The sequence below is a fragment of the Rhinoraja longicauda genome, chromosome 13, assembly GCF_053455715.1.
Source record: "Rhinoraja longicauda isolate Sanriku21f chromosome 13, sRhiLon1.1, whole genome shotgun sequence".
Taxonomy (NCBI): Eukaryota; Metazoa; Chordata; class Chondrichthyes; order Rajiformes; family Arhynchobatidae; genus Rhinoraja; species Rhinoraja longicauda.
In genome coordinates, this window is record NC_135965.1 from 18851808 (window position 1) to 18878407 (window position 26600).

Genomic DNA, 26600 nt, shown 5'->3' on the forward strand with positions numbered 1-26600 from the left:
CCCTTGTTTGAGGTGTCCCCACCGGACTCTGCCTCTCAATATCCAACAGCAGAAGGTCCCTAGACTGTGGTCCTCCCCAACAGAGCCTTGGCGTCAAAGCTTCCCTCAGCACGTACTATCATAATAATATATTCCTTTATTCGCCCTACACCAGGGTAATTTACATGCTCACTTATAGTTCACAATCTCTGATCCAGGCAGCACCTCTCCTGTTCTCTTCCCAAAGCCGCCCATAGCTCACACTCTAATCCAGACAGCATCTCTTCTGTACTCTCTTCAAAGCCGCCACACCCTCTAATCCACACAGCGTCTCTTCTGTGCTCTCTCCCAAGCCACCACAGCTCACTCTCTAATCCAGGCAGCAACTTTTTGTCCTTAACAAAAGATCTTTTATTCTACAATTAGTCAATTTGCGCAGTTTGAATAAAAAAAAACAAATCAAATGACATCTTTGGCTTGAATGCAAGCATTGGTTTGTGACGCCTGCCTGCTGCAGGGGGTCTCCGTTTGGCGGTCACGTGGTGTCGAGAGGCAGCGCAGGCGCAGTGGGTGCTGAGCCCAGCGCTCGTGGTCACGTGGTGTGGAGGGGCAGCGCAGGCGTGGTGGGCGTGGAACCTCTCCCTCTCGGTCAGGTGGTGCAGAGGGATAGCGCGTGCGCAGTGGCCGCCCGCAGGCACGGTCTCCGCGGTTACGGGAGTGGAGCTGCCGGCGAGAGAATGGCGTCGGGCGGCATCGTCGTCGCGCTGTCCTTCCTGCTGGTCGCTCTGACATGTTTGGGCACGGTCGGCCAGGGGCTGGCCGACAAGCGGCTGAAGATGCAGTACGTTACCGGGCCGGTGCTGCGCTTCCAGATCTGGTGAGGCCAAAGGGACGGGCGAGGCTGATAAGCAGCGGGGCTCGGCCAGGGATGCTAGGCCCAGGCCGGCCGGCAGGCAGGCAGAGGCCGCCTGGGACCAACCCCCCAGGGGGCAAGCATCTTACACAACATGGGCCAAAGCGTGCATCCTCGTCTCCGAATCACACTTAGCATTTCGCACTGATACGCTTTTCAGTGTCTTAAAATGTAATCTTACAATTTGCTGACTAAATATTGTGAAATAAGGCTAACATTGCAAAAATTACAAAGTAATACGATGAGTGAACGCTTAGCCTTAAGTTGCTTAGCGTTCACGTGTACGATGCAACAGCCCGGTTTGACGTTCAGGGTTCTAGCTTGCAGTAAAAAATCAGTTAACATGTTGACATTGAATGTTATTGGTTTTAATTAATATAATTTTTCAGTTCTCGGGCTTATATGTATATCACCATGTAAAGTTAATGAAAAAACATTTTCCATTATCTCTCAATTAGTTTGTGATAAATTAATTAACTTCCAATTTGGAGTGGATAAGAAAGTGGGATTACAGAACTAATGTCAACGGGTGATTGATGGCTGGCGTGGACTCGGTGGGCAAAGGGGTCTGTTTCCAAGTTGTCTCTCTGAACCTTTGGGATTTTCAAGGTTAAGATTACTTGTATTTATATATTTTCTGATTATATTTTAAACTAAGTAAACTTTCCTTTTTTTCTACTCAATCTGAAGAAGGATTCTTCCTTGAAATGTCAACTATTCATATCATGCTGCCTGACCCTCTGAATTACTCCAGCATTTGTATTTTTTAAAGGTCCCTTTAATTCATATGTTTAGGAAGATTACACTTCTTGTCTACTGTATCTTCCTTGTTTCTGAATTGCACAATTCAGTTACTTTAAATCTAATGTTTTCACTTTAGCTAATTATTGAAGTTCTGTTTTACTGTATCATACTACACTTCCTGTGGCAGGCCTAAATTTTCATTTTGTTTGAAGCCTGTGCAAAATTCGTAAAATTATTTAACTCATTCTAATTTTATCATTATATACTTTTATGTATCCACTTAAGATTAGTTCAGTCTATTTCTTGATGATTCATTTTACTTCCCAGTCTAGTCTTGCAGATCTATTTGGCTACTTTTATAACTTGAATATTGCTTTTATGTGTAGTACTAGAATTACAGATAGTGAGTGTGGTGCGCCAAAAATCTGTTGAACTCAACAGTGTCACTGATCACTTTAGTTTTCATCCTGATTACTTTGACAGAATAGGCACTAACTTTAGCTGTGTTTTTTCTAGAATGTGCAGCTACACTAGCAGCTTTTTATCTTTCTAGAACCAAGTAGTTGAGCTTAGCCTTCCCATCAACTACCTTCTTAACTACTTATTTTCTCAATCTACAGTGCACTGTTGTATAAGAAAATAACTGCAGATGCTGGTACAAATCGATTTATTCACAAAATGCTGGAGTAACTCAGCAGGTCAGGCAACATCTCGGGAGAGAAGGAATGGGTGACGTTTCGGGTCGAGACCCTTCTTCAGACTGATTGTTGTGTCTAGCTGTAGAAGGCAGGGGTTTACCAAGGGGGTTTTATTCTACAGTGGTTAATGGCTGAGAACAGGGTTGTGTTCACACCCTCAATTCCAATGGTCAACAGTCAACTCTTTCGTCTTGCTGACCTTAAGGCCTAAGTTGTTGCCCGGACTCCAGGATACAAGGTTCTCGATCTCTTTCCTGCAGTTTCTTTGTTTTTGTTGATCTTGTCAACAACAGGCAAACTAAAAGGTAGTGTTGGTGTTATATTTGGCCACACTGTCTGAGGTGGACAGGGAGTTGTGCAAAGGATAGAGCACACACCCCTACTGAGTGCCAGTGAGGGTCAGGGTAGAGAAAATGTAATGATCAGTTCTAACACACTGAAGTATGACGGTAAGGAAGTCCAGAAGCCTGTCCAAAAATTTGCAGTAAGATGCTGGAGATGTTCTACCAATCGGTGGTACCCATCTTCTTCGCTGCCGTGTGTTAGGACGAAGGATGTGGACGGCAATAGAATGAACAAACTCATCAGGAAGGCTGGCTCCATCCTGGGGGCGGAGTTGGATTCATGGAAGGTGGAAGGGAGGATGCTCCTCAAACAATAGACAATAGGTGCAGGAGGAGGCCATTCGGCCCTTCGAGCCAGCACCGCCATTCAATGTGATCATGGCTGATCATTCTCAATCAGTACCCCATTCCTGCCTTCTCCCCATACCCCCTGACTCCGCTATCCTTAAGAGCTCTATCTTGCTCTCTCTTGAATGCATTCAGAGAATTGGCCTCTACTGCCTTCTGAGGCAGAGAATTCCACAGATTCACAACTCTCTGACTGAAAAAGTTTTTCCTCATCTCAGTTCTAAATGGCCTACCCCTTATTCTTAAACTGTGCCCCTTGTTCTGGACTCCCCCAACATTGGGAACATGTTTCCTGCCTCTAACGTGTCCAACCCCTTAATAATCTTATAGGTTTCGATAAGATCTCCCTCTCATCCTTCTAAATTCCAGTGTATACAAACCTAGTCGCTCCAGTCTTTCAACATATGATAGTCCCGCCGTTCCGGGAATTAACCTAGTAAACCTACGCTGCATGCCCTCGATAGCAAGAATATCCTTCCTCAAATTTGGAGACCAAAACTGCACACAGTACTCCAGGTGCGTTCTCACTAGGGCCCTGTACAACTGCAGAAGGACCTCTTTGCTCCTATACTCTACTTCTCTTGTTATGAAGGCCAACATTCCATTGGCTTTCTTCACTGCCTGCTGTACCTGCATGCTTCCTTTCAGTGACTGATGCACTAGGACACCCAGATCTCGTTGTACGTCCCCTGTTCCTAACTTGACACCATTCAGATAATACTCTGCCTTCCTATTCTTACCACCAAAGTGGATAACCTCACACTTATCCACATTAAACTGCATCTGCCATGCTTCTGCCCACTCACACAACCTGTCCAAATCACCCTGCAACCTCATAGTATCTTCCTCACAGTTCACACTACCACCCAGCTTTGTATCATCTGCAAATTTGCTAATGGTACTTTTAATCCCTTCATCCAAGTCATTAATGTATATTGTAAATAGCTGCGGTCCCAGCACCGAGCCTTGCGGTACCCCACTAGTTACTGCATGCCATTCTGAAAGGAACCAATTTATCCCCACTCTTTGCTTTCTGTCTGTCAACCAATTTTCTATCCATGTCAGTACCCTACCTCCAATACCATGTGCTCTAATTTTGCCCACTAATCTCCTATGTGGAACCTTGTCAAAGGCTTTCTGAAAGTCAAAGTACACCACATCCACCGGCTCTCCCCTGTCAATTTTCCTGGTTACATTCTCAAAGAATTCCAGAAGATTAGTCAAGCATGATTTCCCCTTCGTAAATCCATGCTGACTCGGAACAATCCCGTTACTACTATCCAAATGCTCCGCAATTTCATCTTTTATAATTGACTCCAGCATCTTCCCCACCACTGACGTCAGACTAACTGGTCTATAATTTCCCGTTTTCTCTCTCCCTCCTTTCTTAAAAAGTGGGACAACATTAGCTACCCTCCAATCCACAGGAACTGATCCTGAATCTATAGAGCATTGGAAAATGATCACCAATGCGTCCACAATTTCTAGCACCACCTCCTTAAGTACTCTGGGATGCAGACCATCAGGCCCTGGGGATTTATCAGCCTTCAGTCCCATCAGTCTACCCAACACCATTTCCTGCCTAATGTGGATTTCCTTCAGTTCCTCCGTCACCCTAGGATCTCTGCCCACTAGAACATCTGGGAGATTGCTTGTATCTTCCTTAGTGAAGACAGATCCAAAGTACCGGTTCAACTCGTCTGCCATTTCCTTGTTTCCCATAATAAATTCCCCCGCTTCTGTCTTCAAGGGACCCACATTTGCCTTGACTATTTTTTTCCTCTTTACATACCTAAAAAAGCTTTTACTATCCTCCTTTATATTATTGCCTAGTTTACCCTCGCACCTCATCTTTTTTCCCCCTATTGCCTTCTATTGCCTCCGCTCTGCTGCTGCAAACCTCCTGCCCCCCCCCCCCATCCGGACCAAACTCAGATCCTGGGGGGACAGGGCTTTCTCCATCGCTGCTCCCACACTCTGGAACTCACTACCCCAAACCGTCAGAGACTCCTCCTCACTCACCACATTCAAAACATCACTGAAGTCTCACCTGTTCAGCACTGCCTTCAATCACTGACCGTTACCTCACCTTCTTTTTCCTTTTCTCTTCGTTTACTTATTTATCTATTTATTTTATTTTCTGTTTTAGTAAACCTTGTAAAGCGTCTTTGAGTGTTTAGAAAAACGCTATATAAATGTAATGCATTATTATTATTATTATTATTATTATTAGTCATCTTCTGTTGCTCTTTAAAAGAGTCCCAATCTTCTGGCTTCCCACTCTTCTTTGCTTTGTTGTACTTCTGCTCTTTTATATTTATGCTGTTCTTGACTTCCCTTGTCAGCCACGGGTGTCTCTTACTCCCCTTGGAATCTTTCCTCCTCTTTGGGATAAATTGATCCTGCAACTTCTGCATTATTCCCAGGAATACCTGCCATTGCTGTTCCACCGTCTTCCCTGCGAGGGCCTCCTTCCAGTCAATTCTGGCCAGCTCCTGCCTCATGCCTCTGTAATCCCCTTTGCTATACTGTAATACTGACATTCTCCCTCTTTTCCCTTCTCCCTCTCAATTTGTAGAGTAAAACTTATCATATTGTGATCACTGCATCCTAATGGCTCTTTTACCTCGAGTCCCCTTATCAGATCAGGTTCATTACACAACACTAAATCCAGAATTGCCTTCTCCCTAGTAGGCTCCAGTACAAGCTGTTCTAAGAATCTGTGGAGCATCCTGGATAATGCAGCTCACCCCCTCCATGACACACTGGTCAACCTGACGAGCACCTTCAGCAACAGACTGGTTCCACTAAAATGCAGGACACAACGCCACAGGGGATCCTTCTTCTCTGTGGCTATCAACCTGTACAACTCCTCCCCCTTCTGTCATGGGGTAGACTTAGACTGACTTCCCCCCAATCTTTGCACATCCCCAATCCTTTCAACTCGTCATTTTAATTTCATGAATCATGTATTTTGTGTTTTTGTATGACTGTTGACTGTTGTCGCCTTCCATTGAGTTTTAAAAAAAACAAACTCATGCGGCGTCTCTCTCCGAAATGACGACCATCCCTTTGTCTCCGCAGATGCTGCTTGACTCGCTGAGTTCCCCAGTTTGTTTTTTTTAACCTTCAGATTTCATTATCTGCAGTGTCTTGTTTTTCTAACCAACCTTTGAGCGTACAGGGTTGAAGGCTCTTTAAAAATTACCTTGAGCAAATTATTGCTTAAAAGAATAAATGAGTCATTTTAAATAAGGAAACTATTATTGACTTTTGTTGCTGGATGACACTCTGAATGGAAACCGGTTAATAAATTGTAGAATGTGTTTTTATATAGATACAAGGAATTGCAGATGCTGGTGTACAAACATAAAATAAAGTGCCAGAGTAACTTAGCAGGTCAGGTAGTATCTCTGGAGAACATGGATAGGTGATGTTTTGGGTCGGTTCTGAAGAAGGGTCCCAATCCGAAAAATCGCCTATCCTTGTCTTCAGAGATGCTGCCTGGCCCGCTGAATTAGCACAGCACTTCTAGGACTCTGGGTAGTGTTGTAGAGCAGGGGGATCTAGGAGAACAGGTGCATGGTTCCTTGAAGGTCGAGTTGCAGGTAGATAAGGTGGTCAAAAAGGCTTTTGGCACTTCAGTCAGAGTATTGAGTATAGAAGTTGGGAGGTCGTGTTGCAGTTGTATAAGACGTTGGTGAGGCCGCATTTAGAATATTCTGTCCAGTTCTGAGCACCATGTTATAGGAAAGATATTGTCAAGTTGAATGGGTTCAGAAAAGATTTATGAGGATGTTGCCAGGACTAGAGGGTGTGAGCTATAGGGAGAATTTGCCTAGGCTGGGTCTCTATTCCATGGAGCGCAGGAGGATGATGGGAGATCTTATAGAGTATACAAAATCGTGGGAGGAATCGATCAGACAGATGCACAGAGTCTTTTGCCCAGAGTAGGGGAATTGAGGGCCAGAGGAAATAGGTTCAAGGTGAAGGGGAAAAGATTTAATAGGAATCTGAGGAGTAAGCTCCTCAGAGGGTGGTGGGTGTATGGAACAAGATGCCAGATGAGGTATTAGTTGAAGCTGGGTCTATCCCATAGTTAAGAAACAGTTAGACAGGTACATAGATAGGTCTGGTTTGGATGGACATGGACCAAGCGCAGGCAAATGGAACTAGTGTAGCTGGGACATTGTTGGCTGGTGTTGGCGAGTTAGGCCGAAGGGCCTGTTTCCACACTGTTTTACTCTATGACTCTATGACACTTTGTGTTGTATATATGTCATTGCAAAAGTAGGTAGTTTTGTTCGAGTAAAGTACCCCTCAGAAGTTCAAATGGTTAAACTAACTCACAAAAAAACTTTTAGCATTTGCTTCTGCACTCTCCAAGTCCTATTACTGTGACTAAGTTGGGTAGACCCGATGTGATCATTAGGAACCTTTTGATACAGTGATTGGTGATGATTATCTCTGAAGTCTTTTCATGAACTTATCCTTTGTTTCATTCATCCACAAGAGGTGACTGAGTAGTGGTTTGTTTCTTGGACAAATCTTTCTATTCATGCCTTTTCTATCCTGAGTTATTAAGAAAGATGAAAGAAGAAAATTGTATTTGTGACTAAAAGGCCCGTGGACGCCAGTCAAGTACTGTGTAATTTTGTCATCTCTGTTAACTCCAAAAGTTGCTTGATCACTCCCCTTCAAGGTGTACTTGATCACGTATTTGATCGACTTTACAGAGGAGCATATTTCAACATTTTTTAACAACTTCAATGGTTGAGCATTATAGGGCACCACCCAATCAGAAGTAATAGGTCGATTCTGGTGTCCTTCTTGATGTCCCTGAAATCCTCCCATATCTGGAGATCTTCTCCTGTACGTAGGATATGAATTATCTCCACACCTTGTCCTCTCGATAAATGGCTTTGGGAATCTCTTTATGCAACTTCCATTCTTCCACATCGAGAGGTGTTGTTGCAGTACGGTCCATGAATCATGTGCTTCGGTATCAATTCATGCAGCTCAGGATCTACCTGCGGGTCTGGTATTTCAGTTTGCACTAATCTGTCAAAATCTTGTGGTCTTGGCTTACTCGCTTCGTCAAGCCACAGCAGACAGTGCAAATGAGTATACAAGATAAGATTTTTAGTAATATACTAGACGGGCGTGGACCCGTTGGGTCCAAATCTCCTGTGGGCCCGGCAACCCCCGTTGGGTGCAAACCTCTCCTACGGGTCCAGCAGCCCTCCCCCAACTGATCCAAAACTCTCCTGCAGGCCTGGCAACCCTCCGTGTAAACCTCTCCTGCGTCCAGCAGCAGGAGAGCTCTCCTCACCCCCTCATTGGCTGCTACTCCCGTCACTCTTGCGGGTCCTGCCCCCCTCTGAGCGGCAACCCTCCCCCTACTGCGGATACGGCGGCCATCTCATGTAAGTATTAAAGTTGAAAAAGTGAACCGCGTCCATCTTACGTAAGTATTAAAGTTTAAAAAGTGGTTTTTAAATTTCTCCTGCGGGCCCAGCAACCCTCCGTGCAAACCTCTCATGCGGGCCCGGCAACCCTCCCCAACTGACGATCCGTGGACCCATTGCTGGCTGGGGAGTATCCCCTGGGGCCGCGGGCGAGGGGAGACGGGAGAGGGAGCCACTCACATCGGCCAGAGCGAGTCGTGGACCCATTAGGTGGAATCCTCTCCTGCAGCGTCAACGGCCATCTTGTTTGACCCTCTGCCGTCGTGCTGCACCACAGGAGGAAGGTCAGGCATGAGGCACGCCGGGACGGGCACCGCTCTTCCCGGCGGGGGGTAGCGCATTTATTAAAGTTTATTAAGTTAATTGTTTTTAAAAAGTAACAAAACTTGTTTTATTGAGACCGTGGGGGAATGTTGAGTAGGGTGGGCCTAAAATTGTCATGCTATCATGTACCGTTTTGGCTGTATTTCTAAAACAAGTATAAGCACAAACACACAAATACACAAGATGAGAGCTTTAGTAATATACTAGCAAAGAGTTGGGCCCATTCCCACACCCCCCATTCTCTCCTCTCCCAGCCCCACTCTTACTTTCCCCACACCCCCCCTTTCCCCACGACCTCCCCTTTTCCCAGTACCCCTCTTTCCCCCACCACCAAGCCCCCTCCGCACGACCCCTGTTGCCCCAGTCCCCATTCTCAGACCCCCCATTCTCTCTCCCCCAGACACTCTTACTCACTCTCACTCTTACTCAGTCCCACTCTGCCTCCTCCCACCCCCACTCACCCCTCCTCCCACCCTCCCCGTCGCCCCCACCGTTACTCTCCTCCCCCCCCCCCCCCCCCCGTGGTCCCTGCGAAAAGCACTTACAGATCGTGCGGGGAGAAGGAGGGAGCTGCGGAGCGCGGCCGTTACTGTGCCGTGGCCGAGCCCGGACTACTGGAGACGGATAGGGCGGTGGCGCGCTGGGTCCGGGCGATAGCGGGGAGAGGGAGCTGCGGAGCGCGGCCATTACTGCGGCGTGGCCGAGCCCGGACTACTGGGACGGATAGGGCGGCGGCGCGCGAGCGATATCGGGGAGAGGGTCTCCCGGGTGTGGGAGAGAGGAGAGAAGCAAGGGGAGAGAGGAGAGGGGAGCCGGTGAACGCGTGCGGGCTGCTCCGCTTTTTTTTGCGAGTGAGGAGAGGCTGCGCGTGCGTGCTGACATCATACGCACAGACGCACAGCAGCGCCACGCTGAAAACCTTCAATAAATCAGTAGGAGGGGGGGCAGATCGAGGTCATGTCACATGGGCATTTTGACGTCACACGCTGAAGGGTCAATAAAGCGGTTTAAAAAAAAGTTTTAACTTTAAAACTTCTGTAACTTAAAAAATACACGACCAAATTAAATAAAAATATCATTTTCCACCAGCGTTCAGCGTGGTGATTAAGGCGGTGCAAAAACCGTGGCGCTACGGTTCACCGTTTTGCCGAAATCACTGTTACAAACATATATACTCTTCTGAGTTTTAGTAGTATTAAGATAAGATAAGATAAGATAAGATATGCTGGAGAAAGTGGGCCTGTTGGGCCCATTCCTCGTAGAGGGGAGGGCAGGGACGGGGAGAGGATGTGACTGCAGAGGCCACTCTCTCCTCCCCCATCCCCACTCTAACTCTCCCCCACCTCCACTTTCCCCATGACCCCCCTTTCCCCACTCTCCTCCCCCAACCCCCCAATTCACTCCTTCCCCACCGCCACTCTCACTCTCCCCACCTCCCCTTTCCCCCACTCTCTCTTCCCCCCACCACCAACCCCTCTCACCCCCACTGTCCCCCTCCCCTGTCCCACTCTCCCTCCCACTCTCTCCTCCCACCCTCCCCCTCCCCCCCACTCTTACTCTTCCCCACCCCCCTTTTCCCCACCAGCCCCCCTCTCCGCTCCCATCCCCACTCTCTCCTCCCCCCACCCTCACCCCCCTCCTACGCCCATTCTCCCCTCCGCCCACTCCCCTCCGTGGAGCAGTTGGCGGCGAAAGCCACTTACCAAGCGTGCAGGGAGGAGAGGGAGTGCCGGACTACTTGAGACAGGCAGCGCGGTGGCTGCTGTGGCCTAGCCAAGCTGGGATTACTTGCGGCGGTTGTGGGGGAGAGGGGGGAGAGAAGCAAGGGGAGAGAGGAGAGAAGGAATGGGTGACGTTTTGGGTCAAGACCCTTCTTCAGACTGATGTCATGGGAGGGAGCGGGACAAAGATAGGATGTAGTAGGAGACTGGAAGACAGTGGGAGAGCTGGGAAGGGGAGTGGAAAGAGAGGGAACTTCTGCAAAACTTACTAGAATTTCCTGTTTTTACTTGCAGCATTATTTTGCTGAATTGCATAATGTCCTTGCTGGTACAATGCAAATTGCATAATGTCCTTGTTTGCTTGTATATAGACATTATGATTAAATGTTTTTTTGTAATACATTGAGTCATTATAATACTATTTGTTCCAATTATGGGCATTGGATAATTAATTGCTTTGAGTTTGAACAATTTTTCGGAACTATTTTACGATTAATAATTCAGCAATATTGGCATATTGTTAACCTACTGATTTTTATTTCCATAAAATAAGGAAGCAAGCGATTTGCCGAATGTTCAATTGAATAGATTATCAATCCACATCATCAGGAAGATATAATAAGGCTTGTACATTGTTGCTTTTTAAGTAGCCAGTGGGATTTTTTGTCATTACTGATGAAGAGAACATGCAGTTGCAAAGGGACATGGGTTCAATGGCTGCAATGTTTTTTCAAATGATGTATATGTAGGAAAAGGTGAATTTATTTTGGAAGATAAACTAATGGGATATATTCTCTGAATGGAGAGAAATCGCACAAAGATCTGACTAGCCTAGTGCATATTTGCAAAAATTGTAGTATGCAAGTAAGTTTACAGAATTTCATTGTTTTTGCTCAGGTGCATAACTGCTGGAGTCCTGAGTGAAAACAGACTTGTTTGAAACATGCAAGATCATGGGACAGTCTAGACAGGGTGGATGTGCAAAGCACTTTTGTCTTGTGGGAGAATGCTAAATGAGGGGTTGCTATTATAAAACTAAGAGGCCACCCATTGAAGGCAGATAAGGCAAACTTTTTTGAGGACTGAGTCACTGGGATTTTCTTCCTCAAATGTTGGTGCACGCAGAGTCTTTAGTATTTTTAAGATGGAGCTAGTTAGATATATGATAAGCAAGTAGATGAAAGGTCATCCTATGTCAATGGGAATGCTGAGCAGAGGTTAATTGGATAAGCCATGATCTTCCTACTCAGCTTTTGAAGCTCTTCTATTCCTAACTCTTATGAATGCAGCTGAAATTTGTAATCTCTATTTTTAGTATTTATAGAAACATTCCTTCCTTCACTTGCATTTAAAACAAAATACACCCTACATCTGACTAGCAAAACATGGTTAATGATCTGGATTTTTGTTTAAATAGTAACCTAAGCTTAGAGCTTCTTCCAAATCCTACTGTTTAATGGTAAGCAGATTGTTCCAATTATATTTTATGATTTTATTTTATTTTGATCAGCCCACTGAGTGCAAGCATGACGAGGGTGTCACAAAATCTTTCCATACTTTATGTAACATGGTGTGAAATGGTCATGTTCCAAAAAATAAATCCTGTTTTAGTGTGGTAAATATTTGCAAACTGAAATCTAAACATTTTCAGCATGATGAATACTGCAGGGCCTGTGGTGATTGCGTTAATTTCAGGACGAGTAATTAATGTTGTGATTGTGTCTGATTCCAACACAACCTCTGGCAGTTATATAACTACATATCCAGCTATAAGTTTTTTTTTAAATTTCCCCTCAAATCCCCTTTTAAAACTCCTTTTTCTCATCATCCAAGCTATGAAGGTATAAATTATGTACTTCTGTTTCATTCTTTAAATGTTCACCACAGCCTATTCATCATCCTCCCTTACAGTGGAGCTCTCAATATATCATAGACAAATCGTTCCTAATGCCTTTATACATTACTTACATTAAATTTGGGATTTTGTGAATTAAACTCATAAGGTCATAAGTGATAGGAGCAGAATTAGGTAATTCGGCCCTTTGTCTACTCTGCCACTCAATCATGGCTGGTCTATCTCTCCCTCCTAACCCCAGTCTTCTGCCTTCTCCTCTTAAGCCCTGACACCCGTACTAATCAAGTATCTATCTATTGCTGACTTAAAAATATCCATTGACGGCCTTGAGAGCCTTCTATGGCAAAGAATTCCACAGATTCACCACTCTCTGACTAAAGAAATTCCTCATCTCCTTCCTAAAGGAACATCCTTTAATTCGGAGGCAATGACCTCTAGTCCTAGACTCTCCCATTGGTGGAAACATCCTCTCCACATCCACTCTAGCCAAGCCTTTCACTATTCGGTACGTTTCAATGAGGTGTCTTCCCCCCCCATTCATTCTTCTAAACTCCAGCGAGTTCAGGCTCAGTGCCATCAAATGCTCTTCATATGTTAACCCATTCATTCTTGGGATCATTCTTGTAAATCTCTGGACCCTCTCCAGAGCCAGCACATTCTTCCTTGGATATGGTGCCCAAAATTGCTCACAATACTACAAATGCGGCCTGACCAGCGCCTTGTAGAGCCGCAGTATTACATCCCTATTTCACACTTCATCTTAATGGCAGAACCCTTCATGTTATGGTCACTTATACCTAAAGCACCCCATACAGCAAGATTATTAACTAACAGAACTAAGGAACTGCAGATGCTGGCCTACAAAAAGAGACAAAGTACTGGAGTAACTCAGCGGGTTAGGCAGCATCCCTGGAAAAAATGGATAAGTGATGTTTCAGGTTGGGGCCCCCCTTTATTAACTAACGCCGTTTCAAGCCTATTCCCCTGTAGGTTCTTCAAAATACTGGCATAAGTAAATCCAGAACACATTTTAATAAATCATCCTCTAAGGTACCACTGTTTGGGAGACCTATGATCTGCATCTTTACTTTTTGAGCCATTGTCCTTTCTCATTGTTTTGATTTTACCCTTTTAATATCCTTCTGAGTTTCTGTTTGGTAAGAATCTGCACTGCAAAATCTTTAGTTATGCTGCAATGCCTTAATAAAATTCACGATGAAGCAGAAGATTCGGTCCCTTCAGCTAATTGCATTTTGCTCTTTCTCATTTAGTATCTCCTGAGGATACAGAAGGGTGTTTGAGGAGTACACGCGGGTTATAAGCCAGCGGTATCCCGACATCCGTATTGAAGGAGAAAATTACCTTCCACAACCTATCTACAGGTAAGTTGCTTCATGGATACTGAAAGTAATTCCTAATACATTGATTTGGTTGTCTGGGACATTATAACTCAACTTGATAGTTTTAGTGTTGAATGCTAATTGTAACATGTCTAAAATTAATGTTAGGCTTATAATCTAGACTGGTTTCATGAGTCATTACCCTCAAGTTTTTTCCAGTGGGTGACACCAAACCCAAGTGCTAGAACATATAGTGAAAAGTCTGTGAATGTTTGAGCTTGTTTATAGGTTTTACAAATAATTGAAAAGCATTGGTCGGGACACTGAAAAATGTCACGTGCCTCTGTGAACGGGGCTGTTGGAAAGCTGGAGATATGTTTACTGAAAATGCAGCACCTCATCATCGCATTTCTGTTTTGGCTTGTTCGATGTGCTTCAGCTCTTTAGTAGTTTAGATTCACATTTTTTACTCCCAAGATTCCGTTCTGTGATTTAAGAAACCACAGCTATATCATATCATATCATATATATACAGCCGGAAACAGGCCTTTTCGGCCCTCCAAGTCCGTGCCGCCCAGCGATCCCCGTACATTAACACTATCCTACACCCACTAGGGACAATTTTTACATTTACCCAGCCAATTAACCTACATACCTGTACGTCTTTGGAGTGTGGGAGGAAACCGAAGATCTCGGAGTAAACCCACGCAGGTCACGGGGAGAACGTACAAACTCCTTACAGTGCAGCACCCGTAGTCAGGATCGAACCTGAGTCTCCGGCGCTGCATTCGCTGTAAAGCAGCAACTCTACCGCTGCGCTACCGTGCCGCTATTTAATTGACATATGGGAAACGGTGGCTTTTCTGGCAATCACCGACAGCTTATGCTTTCTTTGTTCTAATTGGTTGGTTTAGTGTTAATGTAAGGAGTATTAATATGCTACAGCGTTTAACTTTTGTGTTTTATACAGACACGTAGCATCATTTCTATCAGTCTTCAAGCTGGTCTTAATAGGACTAATTATAGTTGGTAAAGACCCCTTTCCTAGTTTGGGCATGGAAGCACCTAGCGTCTGGCATTGGAGTCAGCAGAACAAGGTAACTATATCCATTCTATGAAAAATACATTGTAAAACATATCATTTTTAGAATTCAAAAAGTAAATTTCATTAAGACTAGATTTACAGCGCAGAAGAAGGCCCTTCGGCCCACCTAGTCCATGTCAACCAGTGATCACCCCAAACACCAGCACTATCCTACTCACTAGGGACAATTTTTACCAAAACCAAATAACTTACAAACCTGAACATCTGGAGTGTGGGAACAAAATTCTCCAGAGGATACAGCCCAGTCTATCTATTCTTTCACCATGTGGTAACCCTGAACCGGGTTCTAAACCAGTCGGCGATTTTTCACGTCATTTCTTCTACAACGAATGCATCCTCCCTTAGTTAATGAAACAAAACTCTATATAATATTCCAGGAGCAATCTTATCAAAATTCTATACAACTGCAGTATGAAATTGCACGCAACAATGTGTTCTTGAATTTTAACAGCAAAGCTGTTTTAGCTAATTTAGTTTGTACCAAAAACAATTTGGCTTTTTTTTGCAGTTTCCTCACGCTGAAAATATAGTTTCGTTTAGTTTAGAGATACAGCGCAGAAACAGGTCCTTCAGTCCGCACCGACCAGCGATCCCCGTACATTAACACTACCCTACACACACGATGGATGATATTACATTTCTACAAACCTGAAGAAGGGTCTTGACCCGAAACGTCACCCATTCCTTCTCTGCCTGACCCGCTGAGTTACTCCAGCTTTTTGTGAAACCTAAAAACCTGTACGTCTTTGGAGTGTGGGAGGAAACCGATCTCGGAGAAAACCCATGCAGGTCATGGTGAGAATGTACAAACTTCGTACAGACAAGCACCCAAGTGTTGGATTTCACAAGTGCAGTGGACACATGCGCTCATTAATTGACCCTAAATGGGTGATTTAAAAAAAAAACTGCTTTGAGAATTGATTGCATTAACATTGAGATTTTAATTCTCAAGCATTAGCTGCAATTACATCTTTGTTTTGCAGCTCCAATTAGTGGTTAATGGTAGGCCTGTCTGTCTCTTCCTCCTGAAAGCTTGCACAGGCCCTAAGGGTTCATTTGGCATAAAATACAATGATATTAAGAAGTTAAATACAATTGGCTGTTTTAAGTTACAATCTACGTAAGGTTGTTTTCCAAAATAAAATGAACCCAAAGATCAGTGCAGTCAACTTTTGCTGGTTTATCCGATCCCCTGTCTTTGCTTGTGTGAGGGGATAATCATAAGGCTTCTAATCTCTCTGGAATACTTATCCTAAGCACCCTAAAAAGCCTTCTTGCATCCCACCTTATCGGTGCCCAACTTGCTATGTCTTAGCAAATTGTTTGGTCATATAGTATGAATGACTGTATTCTATGAGATGTCACTACACAAATGCAATTTTTCATGTTCATAAGTTGTAGGAGCAGAAGGAGGACATTCGACCCATTGCGTCTACTTCACCATTCATTCATGGCTGATCTATCTTTCCCTCTCAACCGTATTCTCCTGGCATCTTCCCCCATAACCCCTGACACCCTTACTAATCAAGAAGCTATCAATCTCCTCCAAGGACATGGCCTAAACAGCCATCCGTGGCAATGAATTCCACAGATTTACTACCCTCTGACTAAAGAATTTCCTCCTCGTGTCTTTTCTGAAGGTGCATCCTTTTATTCTGAGGCTATTCCCTCTGGTCCTAGATTCTCCCACTAGTTGAAACATCCACTCTATCCAGGCCTTTCACTATTCGGTAAGTTTCAATGTGGTTCCCCCCTCACCCTTCTAAACTGAAGCAAGTACAGGCCCAGTGCCGTCAAACGCTCATCATACGTTAACTGAATCATCCCTGGGATCAATTTTATTATGAGGGTGAACTGTACACTGATTTCACTAACTGGCTCACTGGATATTCCATTTTGCTTTTAATTGTGGGTGCAACTGGAAATGTATAATCAAATGTAAATTGTAAATTTGCATAAATGCCTCTGATAAATCCCATACAGCATTTTATTTTGACAGCATTACAATCATGTTGCCCATTATGCTGATGCACAAGTAGCAAACAACAATCTTTCTTTAAAACATGACCATACAAAGTAAGTACTAATTAGGAGAAATGTTGCAGACGTGCAAGGCATTAGTTTATATCTGTCCATCTGCAATTGTAATTTGTTCATTGTCACTTTGCACTGTTTTTTAAACCTGACTTTGGATTAGTTTTATCCATTCATGACGAAAGATGTTACAGAGAACATTATTCGGGAAATTTATTCATTAGGCATTTGCATTAAAACTGACTGCATTTTAATTTTCTTACCTAGATTTATGCATGCATGATGGTGTTCTTCCTGAGTAACATGATTGAAAATCAGTGTATGTCTACTGGTGCATTTGAGGTTACATTAAATGGTAAGTCATAAGGTTGACCATTTTAATACATCTCTGCTCTCCTTTAAAATCAAGCAAATTTAAAGAAATGGTTGCAAAAAATAGACTGCTTTTGAACAAGACCTGGTGAAACACAAACTTGCCTATAATTTCAATATTTGCAAAATTAAAAGACGTGGTATCGGCTGATAAATCAGATCAATTTGATTCCAATTTAACGTTTTGGATTGAAGGGAGGGGAAATGGAACAAAACGGTTGTCATTTTTAATCACAATTTTGTCCTATTGTAAAGGGCTTTTTTATTCTAATTAGTTGTTTTTTCATTTATTTTAATCACAAGAATGTAACAATTGCCGAAAGTTATAGAATCAAAAATATACCAAAGGATTAATGGTAGTTACCTGCTGCATGTTTTCATCGTTTCCTTTTATATTCCTCATTTTACCTGAATTAGACAGTTCGGGAGATGGAAGTAGGCACTTGTAGGGTTGTGCTTTAATTTTCACTCAAAAATATGACGGAAATCTTGCCTGTTTTTGTTTGATCTGTAATTATACTTATTAACACAATTATATGTGGAATTTCCAACTGCTGTCTCTTTAAATTATGCATTATCAAGACCTAATTGCCTTAGTTGCTTTGGTTGATAAGCAAAATAATCTTGTTTAGTATTTGAGAATAATAATCTAGATTCATCTGCTTGGAGATGTCAATAAGCTTTGTGCAACCTACCCACTCCATTGCAGTATCTGACTCACCATTTCATTCCTCGGTTTAAAAACTTGGAATTCATGGAAAATTGAAAATTACCATTTGTGTAATTGCATAAGTAAACTTGTTACCCTGCAGAATGTTAGAATAAACACCTTTGCACAAGGTGACAGCCATAGAAGATCACCCAAACAGATTTACTGGCTGTCTGGTATCAAACAATACAGGTATCTTACAATGTATCTTTGGGATGTTCTGAACGTTTGTACGATTGAGTGTTCGACCAGGTTAAGATTTGCTGAAACATACTTTGTTGCACAAATAGATGCCAAATTATTTGAACAAGTGTAACCAGGTTATTGGAGGATCAGAGTTTTTAGCAGCCGTTCAACTTCTAATGCTTATCAGAGATAAGCTAGGCCTCTAATTCAGTAGCATAAGCTCTGCTGAATCTATTTCAGGTATTGCTTTATTGTGTCTTTAAAAGAGTTTCCTTTATTGGAGTAATGTGTTCTGCTTTTCATGGATTGGAAATAACTGCTCTAATTATCACCCAAATGTTGATGATTATAATGTTTTTAAATCATTTTCAGATGTTCCAGTGTGGTCCAAACTAGAATCTGGCCATCTTCCATCCATGCAACAACTTGTGCAGATTCTCGACAATGAAATGAAGCTCAATGTACACATGGATTCAATCCCACTTCATCGATCTTAGCTAAATTTCAAGCATTGACAAGGCTTTTCTGTAAGTAATTCTTTCAGAAATAATATCTTTATCCTTGTACATTATATTTAGAATATACCCACGGCAGCCCACTTATCAGTCATATCTTGGGAGTATTTTATTTACATTTTTGGTTCAACGTCAATTTTGTCCAGTAAGGTGCATTCTCCCCCACTATAATCAGTCTAAAGAAGGGTCCCAACCTGAAACGTCACCTGTCCATTCCCTCCACAGATGCTGCATGAACCACTGAGTTCCTCGAGCACTTTTGTATGATCTCCCCACTTATAGCTCAGAAAAATTGTTTACTTACCTTTGTTATTGTCCTTGGATCTAGGAACATGGTCTATATTTTTTTTAAACAAAATACTGGAGATACTCAGCAGGTTGGACCTTGGTTCCAACTAGGGGTTTTCAACATGAAATAGTCCTGTTTTTCTTCTCACAGTTGCTGCCTGACCTGAGTATTTCCAGCATCTGTTTCAATTTTAGATTTGCAGCAGTTAGTGTTTCAATTTTTCTCTTTATAAAGAACATACTTAATTTTTTGGGGGGGAGGGAGACAGAGAAATTTGGTCTATAAATAGAATAGAAATGGCCAAAAACAGCACATATTTGGCAGGGAAAGAAACAAGAGTTGACATTTTAGGTCTGCTTTTGCATTTTCTTCTTTACCAATCCCTTTACATCTCAGGCCCTCTATCAGTCCTTTTAACATGTAATCTCCTGCATCTCATTCTTTCACAACCTTTCTTCTCTTTCTACCATCTTCCGTCCGACACGTGCATTTTAACACTTGATTCAGCTCTGAAATGCCATTGACTGTTTCACTCCATTGAAACTATTTAACCAGTATTTTCTGTTTCATTTTGAGTGTTCAGCATTTGTAGTATTTGGCTTCTGGATTAGCATAGAAATTTACACTGGCAGTCAAAGATCTTTGAGTGAACTGTAAAAGGCAGAACAGCGAATTGGACGAAATGAAGAGCATATCTTGCATTCACCGCACAACCTCTAACTCAAAAAGTACATGTTTAGTTTAGAGATATAGCGTAGAAACAGTCCCTTTGGCCCACCAAGTCCACACCATCCAGAAATTTCCCCCCATACATTCACACTATCCTACACACTAGGGACAATATACAATTATTGCCAAAGCCAGTTAACCTACAAACCTTTACATCTTTGGAGTGTGTGTGGAAACCGGAGCACCCAGGGAAAGCCCACGCAGTCGCGAGGAGAAAGTACAAACTCCGTACAGACAGCACCTGTAGCGAGAATCGAACCCAGATCTCCGGAGCTGTAAGGCAGCAGCTCTATCTCCACGCCCCGTATTTGAATTTCATGTGATATGAATGAACAATGTTCCTTACAATGAAATTATTTAACAGGATGCAGACTTTTTTGTCCTGTATGCATAGCGATATATCAAAAGCACTTTGTCCTATTTTCTGTTATTGCAATTAGTTGTACAAACTTACACGCTAAAGGTATCATCTGGAGATGTCTTTTTTTAAAATATGTTGCAGGTATTTGAGAGGACATTTTCTGAGACTGGTAAGACTGATGACCATGAAGGACTGCACTTAAAGCAGCACCGACTGTTTGTGCAGACTGGATGTTGCCTACATCAGGCATACTGAACCTTTGAAAGCCTCCTCTTAAAATGGAAATGTCTTCAGTGCTCAGATACACTGATCATGTTCACCTTGTAGTGTACTGCACATATATCAGATTGTAATATGAACATAGTTTCTTTTTTTATATGTAATTTAATATGACTGTGGAGGCATTTAATGAAATGATACAAGTGGCAAATAACAGTTGTTATTTTGTGTTTTTAAATGAGTGGTATACTATAAATTTTATGTTTGATATTGTACTCTAGAAATTTATTAATTTAATTGCGGGTATATTTTCAACCTGTAACCCTCATGAAAGCCTATTTGAGCACTATGTAGAAGGTTAACGCTTGCCATTAGTACCTTGTACTAATGTCATTAAGTTGGAACCATACACTGAAATAATTGCCAACAAGTAAAACTTTTTTCTCTCTCCCGAATCTAGCACTTTCAAATAGTCTAAACTGTTTATCACAATTTGAGCAAATAACCACCCGAGTCGGGTTTTTTAAAGATTGACTTGGAGAGTGCACCATCATTGGTTCAAGGGGTATCACAGCTGGATAGGAAGGTTTGCCTAAAAGTAATTTAAAATGTCTTTGGATATACTCTGAGATGGGGGAGGGGTAAACCTGGAACCTGTAGAATTGAAATGCTAATATGTTAGAATGAAAATAAAGTTTTAATCCAGTTAATGCTGAAGTTAAAGTTTGAAAAGATGATGGGGGGGGGGGGGGGGGGAAGGGACGCACTGCGCCCTCAGACTTAATTGGAATGCAAAATAAATCCTCAAGCTTGTATTAGTTACAAACTGGACATCAAATTCATTTGTAAAGGTGATGGGAGAATTTTCACCTGGTCTAACGTTTGAGATTTAATTTGATACAGATACTTTTGGTCAATTTACTGCTCATTAATGCTACTGCCACACTTTGGGATTATTTTCTTCTGATTACTTGTGTACCATAAGAAAGTGTATTTTTTTTGCTAACACTTCAGATTTCTCTCTTTACTGACCTGATTCAAGTTATAGGTTTTAGTGGAAATTGAGCATTTCTTAAATATCTTGAAGGATGCACTGTGCTAAAGTTTGAGATGCATTCAGCCCAGTTAAAGATTTCTAATACTCTTGATAACTGTCTTGACAGCAAAAAATCTATATCAACCTGTTATATTAAATAGATATTTAATGACTTGAAGCAGTGAATTATTGGTTGTCTGGAGTGCACGCTCACGCTGAGCAACATTTCTGATTAATCTCTTTGTTTGAGAGGGGGCAACAGGAAAAGTGGATGGGGTTTGAGAATGGGAAGGTGCACACTGACACATCATCAAATACATCCTTATTTATCCATCATGTATCCTCGTCTATCCACTGAGACATCCACCCAGATCATTTCTGAGACACCTCCACTCCATGACAACATGTTTGACTTAATTAAAAAAGTTATTTCAGTGTATTTTGCAGTCATATGTTACTACCCGTGCAATTGAACAATTTCCTCTTCCTTTGTCTGAAATCTTTTTTGTGACTACCCCCAGACCATCTTCATTGAATCATCATCTTTTCAAGAATGTTACAAAATGTCATTCCATTTCTTCACAAATCTTTCAATAAACTGCTTTAAGACAAAGGCTTTTTTCTATAACAAACAAAAATGTAAAATAAAGATTTCTTTTTCCCCCCGCTGGTTTTCCTATTCTCTCCTCTCCAACCCAAAAGTTCACTACTTCATTGCTCCTTTCCTAATTTTAGACGTTGGAGATTACAGCACAAAAATAGGTGCATAGGTGCCCGTCGGCCCACCGACACTGACCAGCAATCACCCGTACATTAGCACTATCCTACACACAAGGGACAATTTACAATTTTTTTACCAAACCCAATTAAACTACAAACCTGTACGTCGTTGGAATGCCTGTTTCCATGCTGTATCTAACAAACTAAATTTCCACTTCCGCAGGTTGAAAACAGTTCTAAATGCTGACAGAGAAATCTTTTGCAATCTTAAATTAGCTCTTTTTCCACCATTAACCACCATGCCGAAATCTTTCCAAATATATCTGTTTGCAGCATCTACTCGATTTGGGTGATGTTCCATTTTCTCACTGCATTGCAAGTTTTGTATTTTTATTTGCAAAACAGTGAAGCTCAGCAGGTATCAGTCAGTGTACAAGGTGATCACTGGTCGTTACGGACTCAGTGGGCCAAAGGGCCTGTTACCACACTGTATCTCTAAATTAAACAACTAGTGGTTTAAGATGTTTTTTTTATTGTATTTTTACAAGATTGTATTTTTATACAATTATTTAAAGGCTGTTGCTACATATTGGGAGGAAGGTTTCAACAGTTTTGACAGTGTTGAAGCCCAGCTGCTTATCATTGCCTGATTTCTAGTGGCAATGAGTCAGAACATTTAGCCTTTCCCATCCAGTCAAATAAGACTTTCAGGTGGCAGTCCATTAGGTTTATTTCCATTGCAAGTGCAGGTAGCAATACTTTTTTTTGTGTAGAAAGGAACTGCAGATGCTGGTTTATACCGAAGACAGACACAAATTGCTGGAGTATCTCAGCGGGTCAGGGAAACATCTATGGAGAAAAAAAAATAGCTCACGTTTTGGGTCGGAACCTTTCTTCAGACTGAAAGTCGAGTTGTGGGAAATAAACTGGAGGTGAGAAGGCCAGAACAAATCAGGACGGGAAACAGGTGACCTCAGGAAAGGTGGAGCCCTTAATGGTCCATTGTTGGCTGTGGAGCACTTTTTTTAAAACCATGCAAACTAGCTTGACAACTAAACAAAAACCACTGTCAGCCGTAGCCAATTTTAAATGTCATTATAAGTTGTATAACACAAGCAAATACTGGCCACCATAAGGCTAAATAGTGATCGCCTTTACAATAGTAAGACCAAGCATGTACTCGGGCCGAAGGGTCTGTTTCCACGCTGTGTCTATATATATATAAACACATATCAAAGACTGCCTTGCCAGCATTCTCACATTGTCAAAAAAGAATAATTCCTGTTATTACTTGTGTCTGAAACCCCTGTCACTACAGATCTGCCTTGTATCCCATCCTTATGACTTAACATTCCAACCTGGACATAATATGGAATGTTCTTTAGGTGAAGAAACTTTGGATTCAACCGTTTAGCAGGTTTGTAGTTTCTGCAAACTCCTATCTAATTCGGCACAGACTAGCAACCAGCCCTGGGGCCTTCCTAGTCTATCCAAATCAGACTGAGTTAAACCTGAGGCACTGGGAACTCTCGTAGGAATGTAAAGGCACAAACTTACACAGTCGCAACAGATTTTTAGCGCTATCCAATTAATTCTGCTCCTTTGTTCCTACACCTGGCCCTGTTTTGGTTTATCCATCTCAAGCATTTAATATAATTTAATAAAGACACAAGCCTGGGTTGCTGCTGATCAGAGAAAATGAAGCTATTTTAAATATTGTGGTTTCATTTGCTTGGATTGGACTCCTAGAATGACAAATAAGCTGACAGCTATTTATACTGCAGACTGGTTCACTGGACACTAAGAAATGAACAAGGTTTGCACAAATGTTCATGGCTATGTTAATGAAAAATATTTGTCAGTGGTTCCTACAAATCTGTTGAATCGAATTTCATAACTATTTAATCCTAAAATGGTGACATTTATAAAGGAAGAAAGTTAATTAACTCACTGACATTTGTTTTGGAAAGTTGTAGAGTTGCACATTGCTGGTACGGAGAGTAAAAGACTCACGAGTTAGGATTTCTGCCAACATTTAAACATGTTACGGTAAAAAAACAGTATAAACAAACATATAATGATTCCTCTAAATCTATTTTAAGTGTGATTGGACAAGTATGTCTTTAACTGGGTAGCATGATGGTGCAGCAGTAGAGTTACTGCCTTACAGTGCCAGAGACCCGGGTTCAATCCACACCATAGATGATGTTTGTACTTAGTTTATACGTTCTCTGCGACCGTGTGGGTTTTCTACAGGTTTCCTCTCCACTCCAGAGGTTTGGAGGTTAATTAGGATTTGTAAATTGTCCCGAGTGTGTAGGATAGTGTTAGTGTATGGGGTGGGGTCAATGAAAGAACGTTCACGTCAGGGCCCTGTTTCCACCAATCTTTCCACCACTATGCACGAGAAGCACAAGACGCCATCGTATGCAGATGCTGAGAAGTGTGTTCAGCTCTGGCTGAACAATTTCTAATCTTGTGATGTGGACTCAATAAGAAGTGTATGGGGTGATTGTTGGTCAGTGGGCTGAAGGGCCCGTTTTCACACTGTATCTCCAAAGTAAACTGCACTATTTCATTTGCCATTTTAATCTTTTCTTGTTTGGAAATGGTTCAATTGATATGCGGCTTACCCCAGAACTTTGTTCCACTGGCTCGAGATCAACAAGGCCTCTCATTCAAAGATCACCTTTGTCCATCTTGGCTGAACAGCAATAAATAACACAGCCACCCTATTATGGTCAGGCTAATTTTCTAGACCTATTTACAGAGAATGTGGTTAAGCATAAATATTCGAAATTAAAGATTTATTTATAATGAGCGGTTAAAATAACAAGCAAAGTCTACTTGAGCAAAACAGAAAGTGCTGGAGTAACTAGTGCGTCAGGCTTCATTAGGGTTGCCAACTGTCATGTATTAGCCGGGACATCCTGTATTTTGGGCTAAATTGGTTTGTCCCGTACGGGACCACCCTTGTCCCGTATTAGGCCCAGGGGGCGGTGTTGGCCTGGACACTAGGTCCAGACGCTGCTGTACCTAGGTTAACGGAGTGTGTTCAGGGAGCGGGGCCGAGTGTTCGTCTAACAGAGGTTGCATAGTAACCCGCCTCCCGGCCCGGGCGGCCACCATTGCCGGAGTGGGAGCACGTGGCCACTGGCTGGGTGAGGTCATGTGGGGAGCGGGCCGGTGACTCCTATTTGGGAGTGAGGAAGTTGGTAACCCTCGGCTTCATGTCCATCTCGGAGCAAGTTTTCAGGTAATGACTCTTCAGTGTGGAAAGGCTTGCAAGAAATCACCAGCTGCAAGAGGAACCCCCCTGCTCCTTGGACAATCGTCAGCTGACCAATGACCTGAACGATTTCTACTGCAGGTTCAATAGACAGAAACATACCCCGGTATCTCCTCCCTACCCCACCCACTCCTCCCCAATCACCACTTCACACCTACTTACAGCCTGACTCCAGACTGCAGTGACTGGACCCTTCCCCACCCATTCCTCCCCAATCACCACTTCATACCCGCTTACAGCCTGACTCCAACAATGGGTGATCAATGGTGGACATGCACTCGGTGGACGGAAGGGCCTGTTTCCAAGCTGTATCTCTAAACTAATAAATAACCACTGGCATTTTTTTCCTGTACTCTGGCAAATTCTCTGCATTCTCACATCTTCCCTGTTAATACTAATACACAGAAGATGGAATTCCACAAACAGATCAATGTCATAATCAGCTTCAGAAAGACGCTTGACTTTATTGTTATAATGTTTAAGGCATACAAACATTTAAAATAGATAAATACAGATCCAAAATAGATTGAATAATAAATTGTCATTTGTTGGTAATAAAGCCTAGAATCTAGTAGATTATAAACTGCTGTTAAACTTATACCTCACATTGGTAAAGAGCCATTCTAATAAGTTTTTTGATCATTGTGAACATGCCTCGTAATCTGATGCTAAAATCTTCAGTCCACTAACAAAGAAGCCTTCCTCAAGCCAGACTTAGGACCATGTCTAGAGAGCTGTTTGAACATATTTTGGGCCTACTCTGGTTCAAATGAAATTTAAGAGCTTATGTAATTTAGACCCCACCCCAAACACACACACATACACACACATATGCAAAATACTCAGCTGATTGCAACCTTTCACCGACCGTCCATCATTCAGGCAACATTTTCCTCGTGTATGCTTTCTTCCATCTTAATATCTGCGTAGAGCCGGGACAGTTTCTGTTGCTGGGTCACCAAGTAGAGTGGAAGTCCAATTTTCTCTGGGTCATTACTTGGAAAGTTGAGAGCAATACACAGCTTGTTGATGATTGTTTGAACCTTTATCCAGCTGGTCTGAAGGAAACGGTCATCGTCTGTTACCCAAGAGTTTGTAATGGTTTGCATGGATGATGTTTTAAACTGAGGAAAATAAATAAAAATTATGGAAAGGAAAGATGTAGAGACCAGTAACTGCAGATGCTGGTTTAGAAGCCCATTTACGGTAATTTACGGCCCATTTCTAAAGGCATATAAAATAGTGCATTTCAGATTATAACAATGTAGGAAAAAGTCCCGTCTAACCTTCCCTCTGAATCTT

At 42.4% G+C, this 26600-nt stretch overlaps 2 protein-coding genes across 4 annotated transcripts in view; one reads left to right on the plus strand and one right to left on the minus strand.

Annotated features, from left to right (window-relative positions):
- Window positions 1-626: 626 nt before the first annotated feature.
- Window positions 627-21461, plus strand: LOC144599501 (thioredoxin reductase-like selenoprotein T). The gene is made up of 6 exons (XM_078410466.1): window positions 627-856; window positions 13666-13776; window positions 14705-14831; window positions 17141-17228; window positions 18513-18667; window positions 20176-21461. Exons 1-5 carry the CDS (start codon window positions 717-719, stop codon window positions 18635-18637), a joined length of 591 nt encoding a protein of 196 aa, XP_078266592.1. The 5' UTR covers window positions 627-716; the 3' UTR covers window positions 18638-18667; window positions 20176-21461.
- A 4229-nt stretch (window positions 21462-25690) lies between these two features.
- The window catches only part of LOC144599155 (glutamate-rich protein 6-like), a 39107-nt gene continuing 38197 nt past the window's right edge, over window positions 25691-26600 (minus strand). For 2 of the 3 annotated variants that reach the window (XM_078409891.1, XM_078409890.1), the window contains exon 15: window positions 25691-26422. In XM_078409891.1, coding sequence (XP_078266017.1) covers window positions 26177-26422 — 246 coding nt within the window. In that variant the 3' untranslated portion in view covers window positions 25691-26176. The remainder of the gene's footprint in view (window positions 26423-26600) is intronic. The other variant, XM_078409892.1, reaches the window with a different exon arrangement.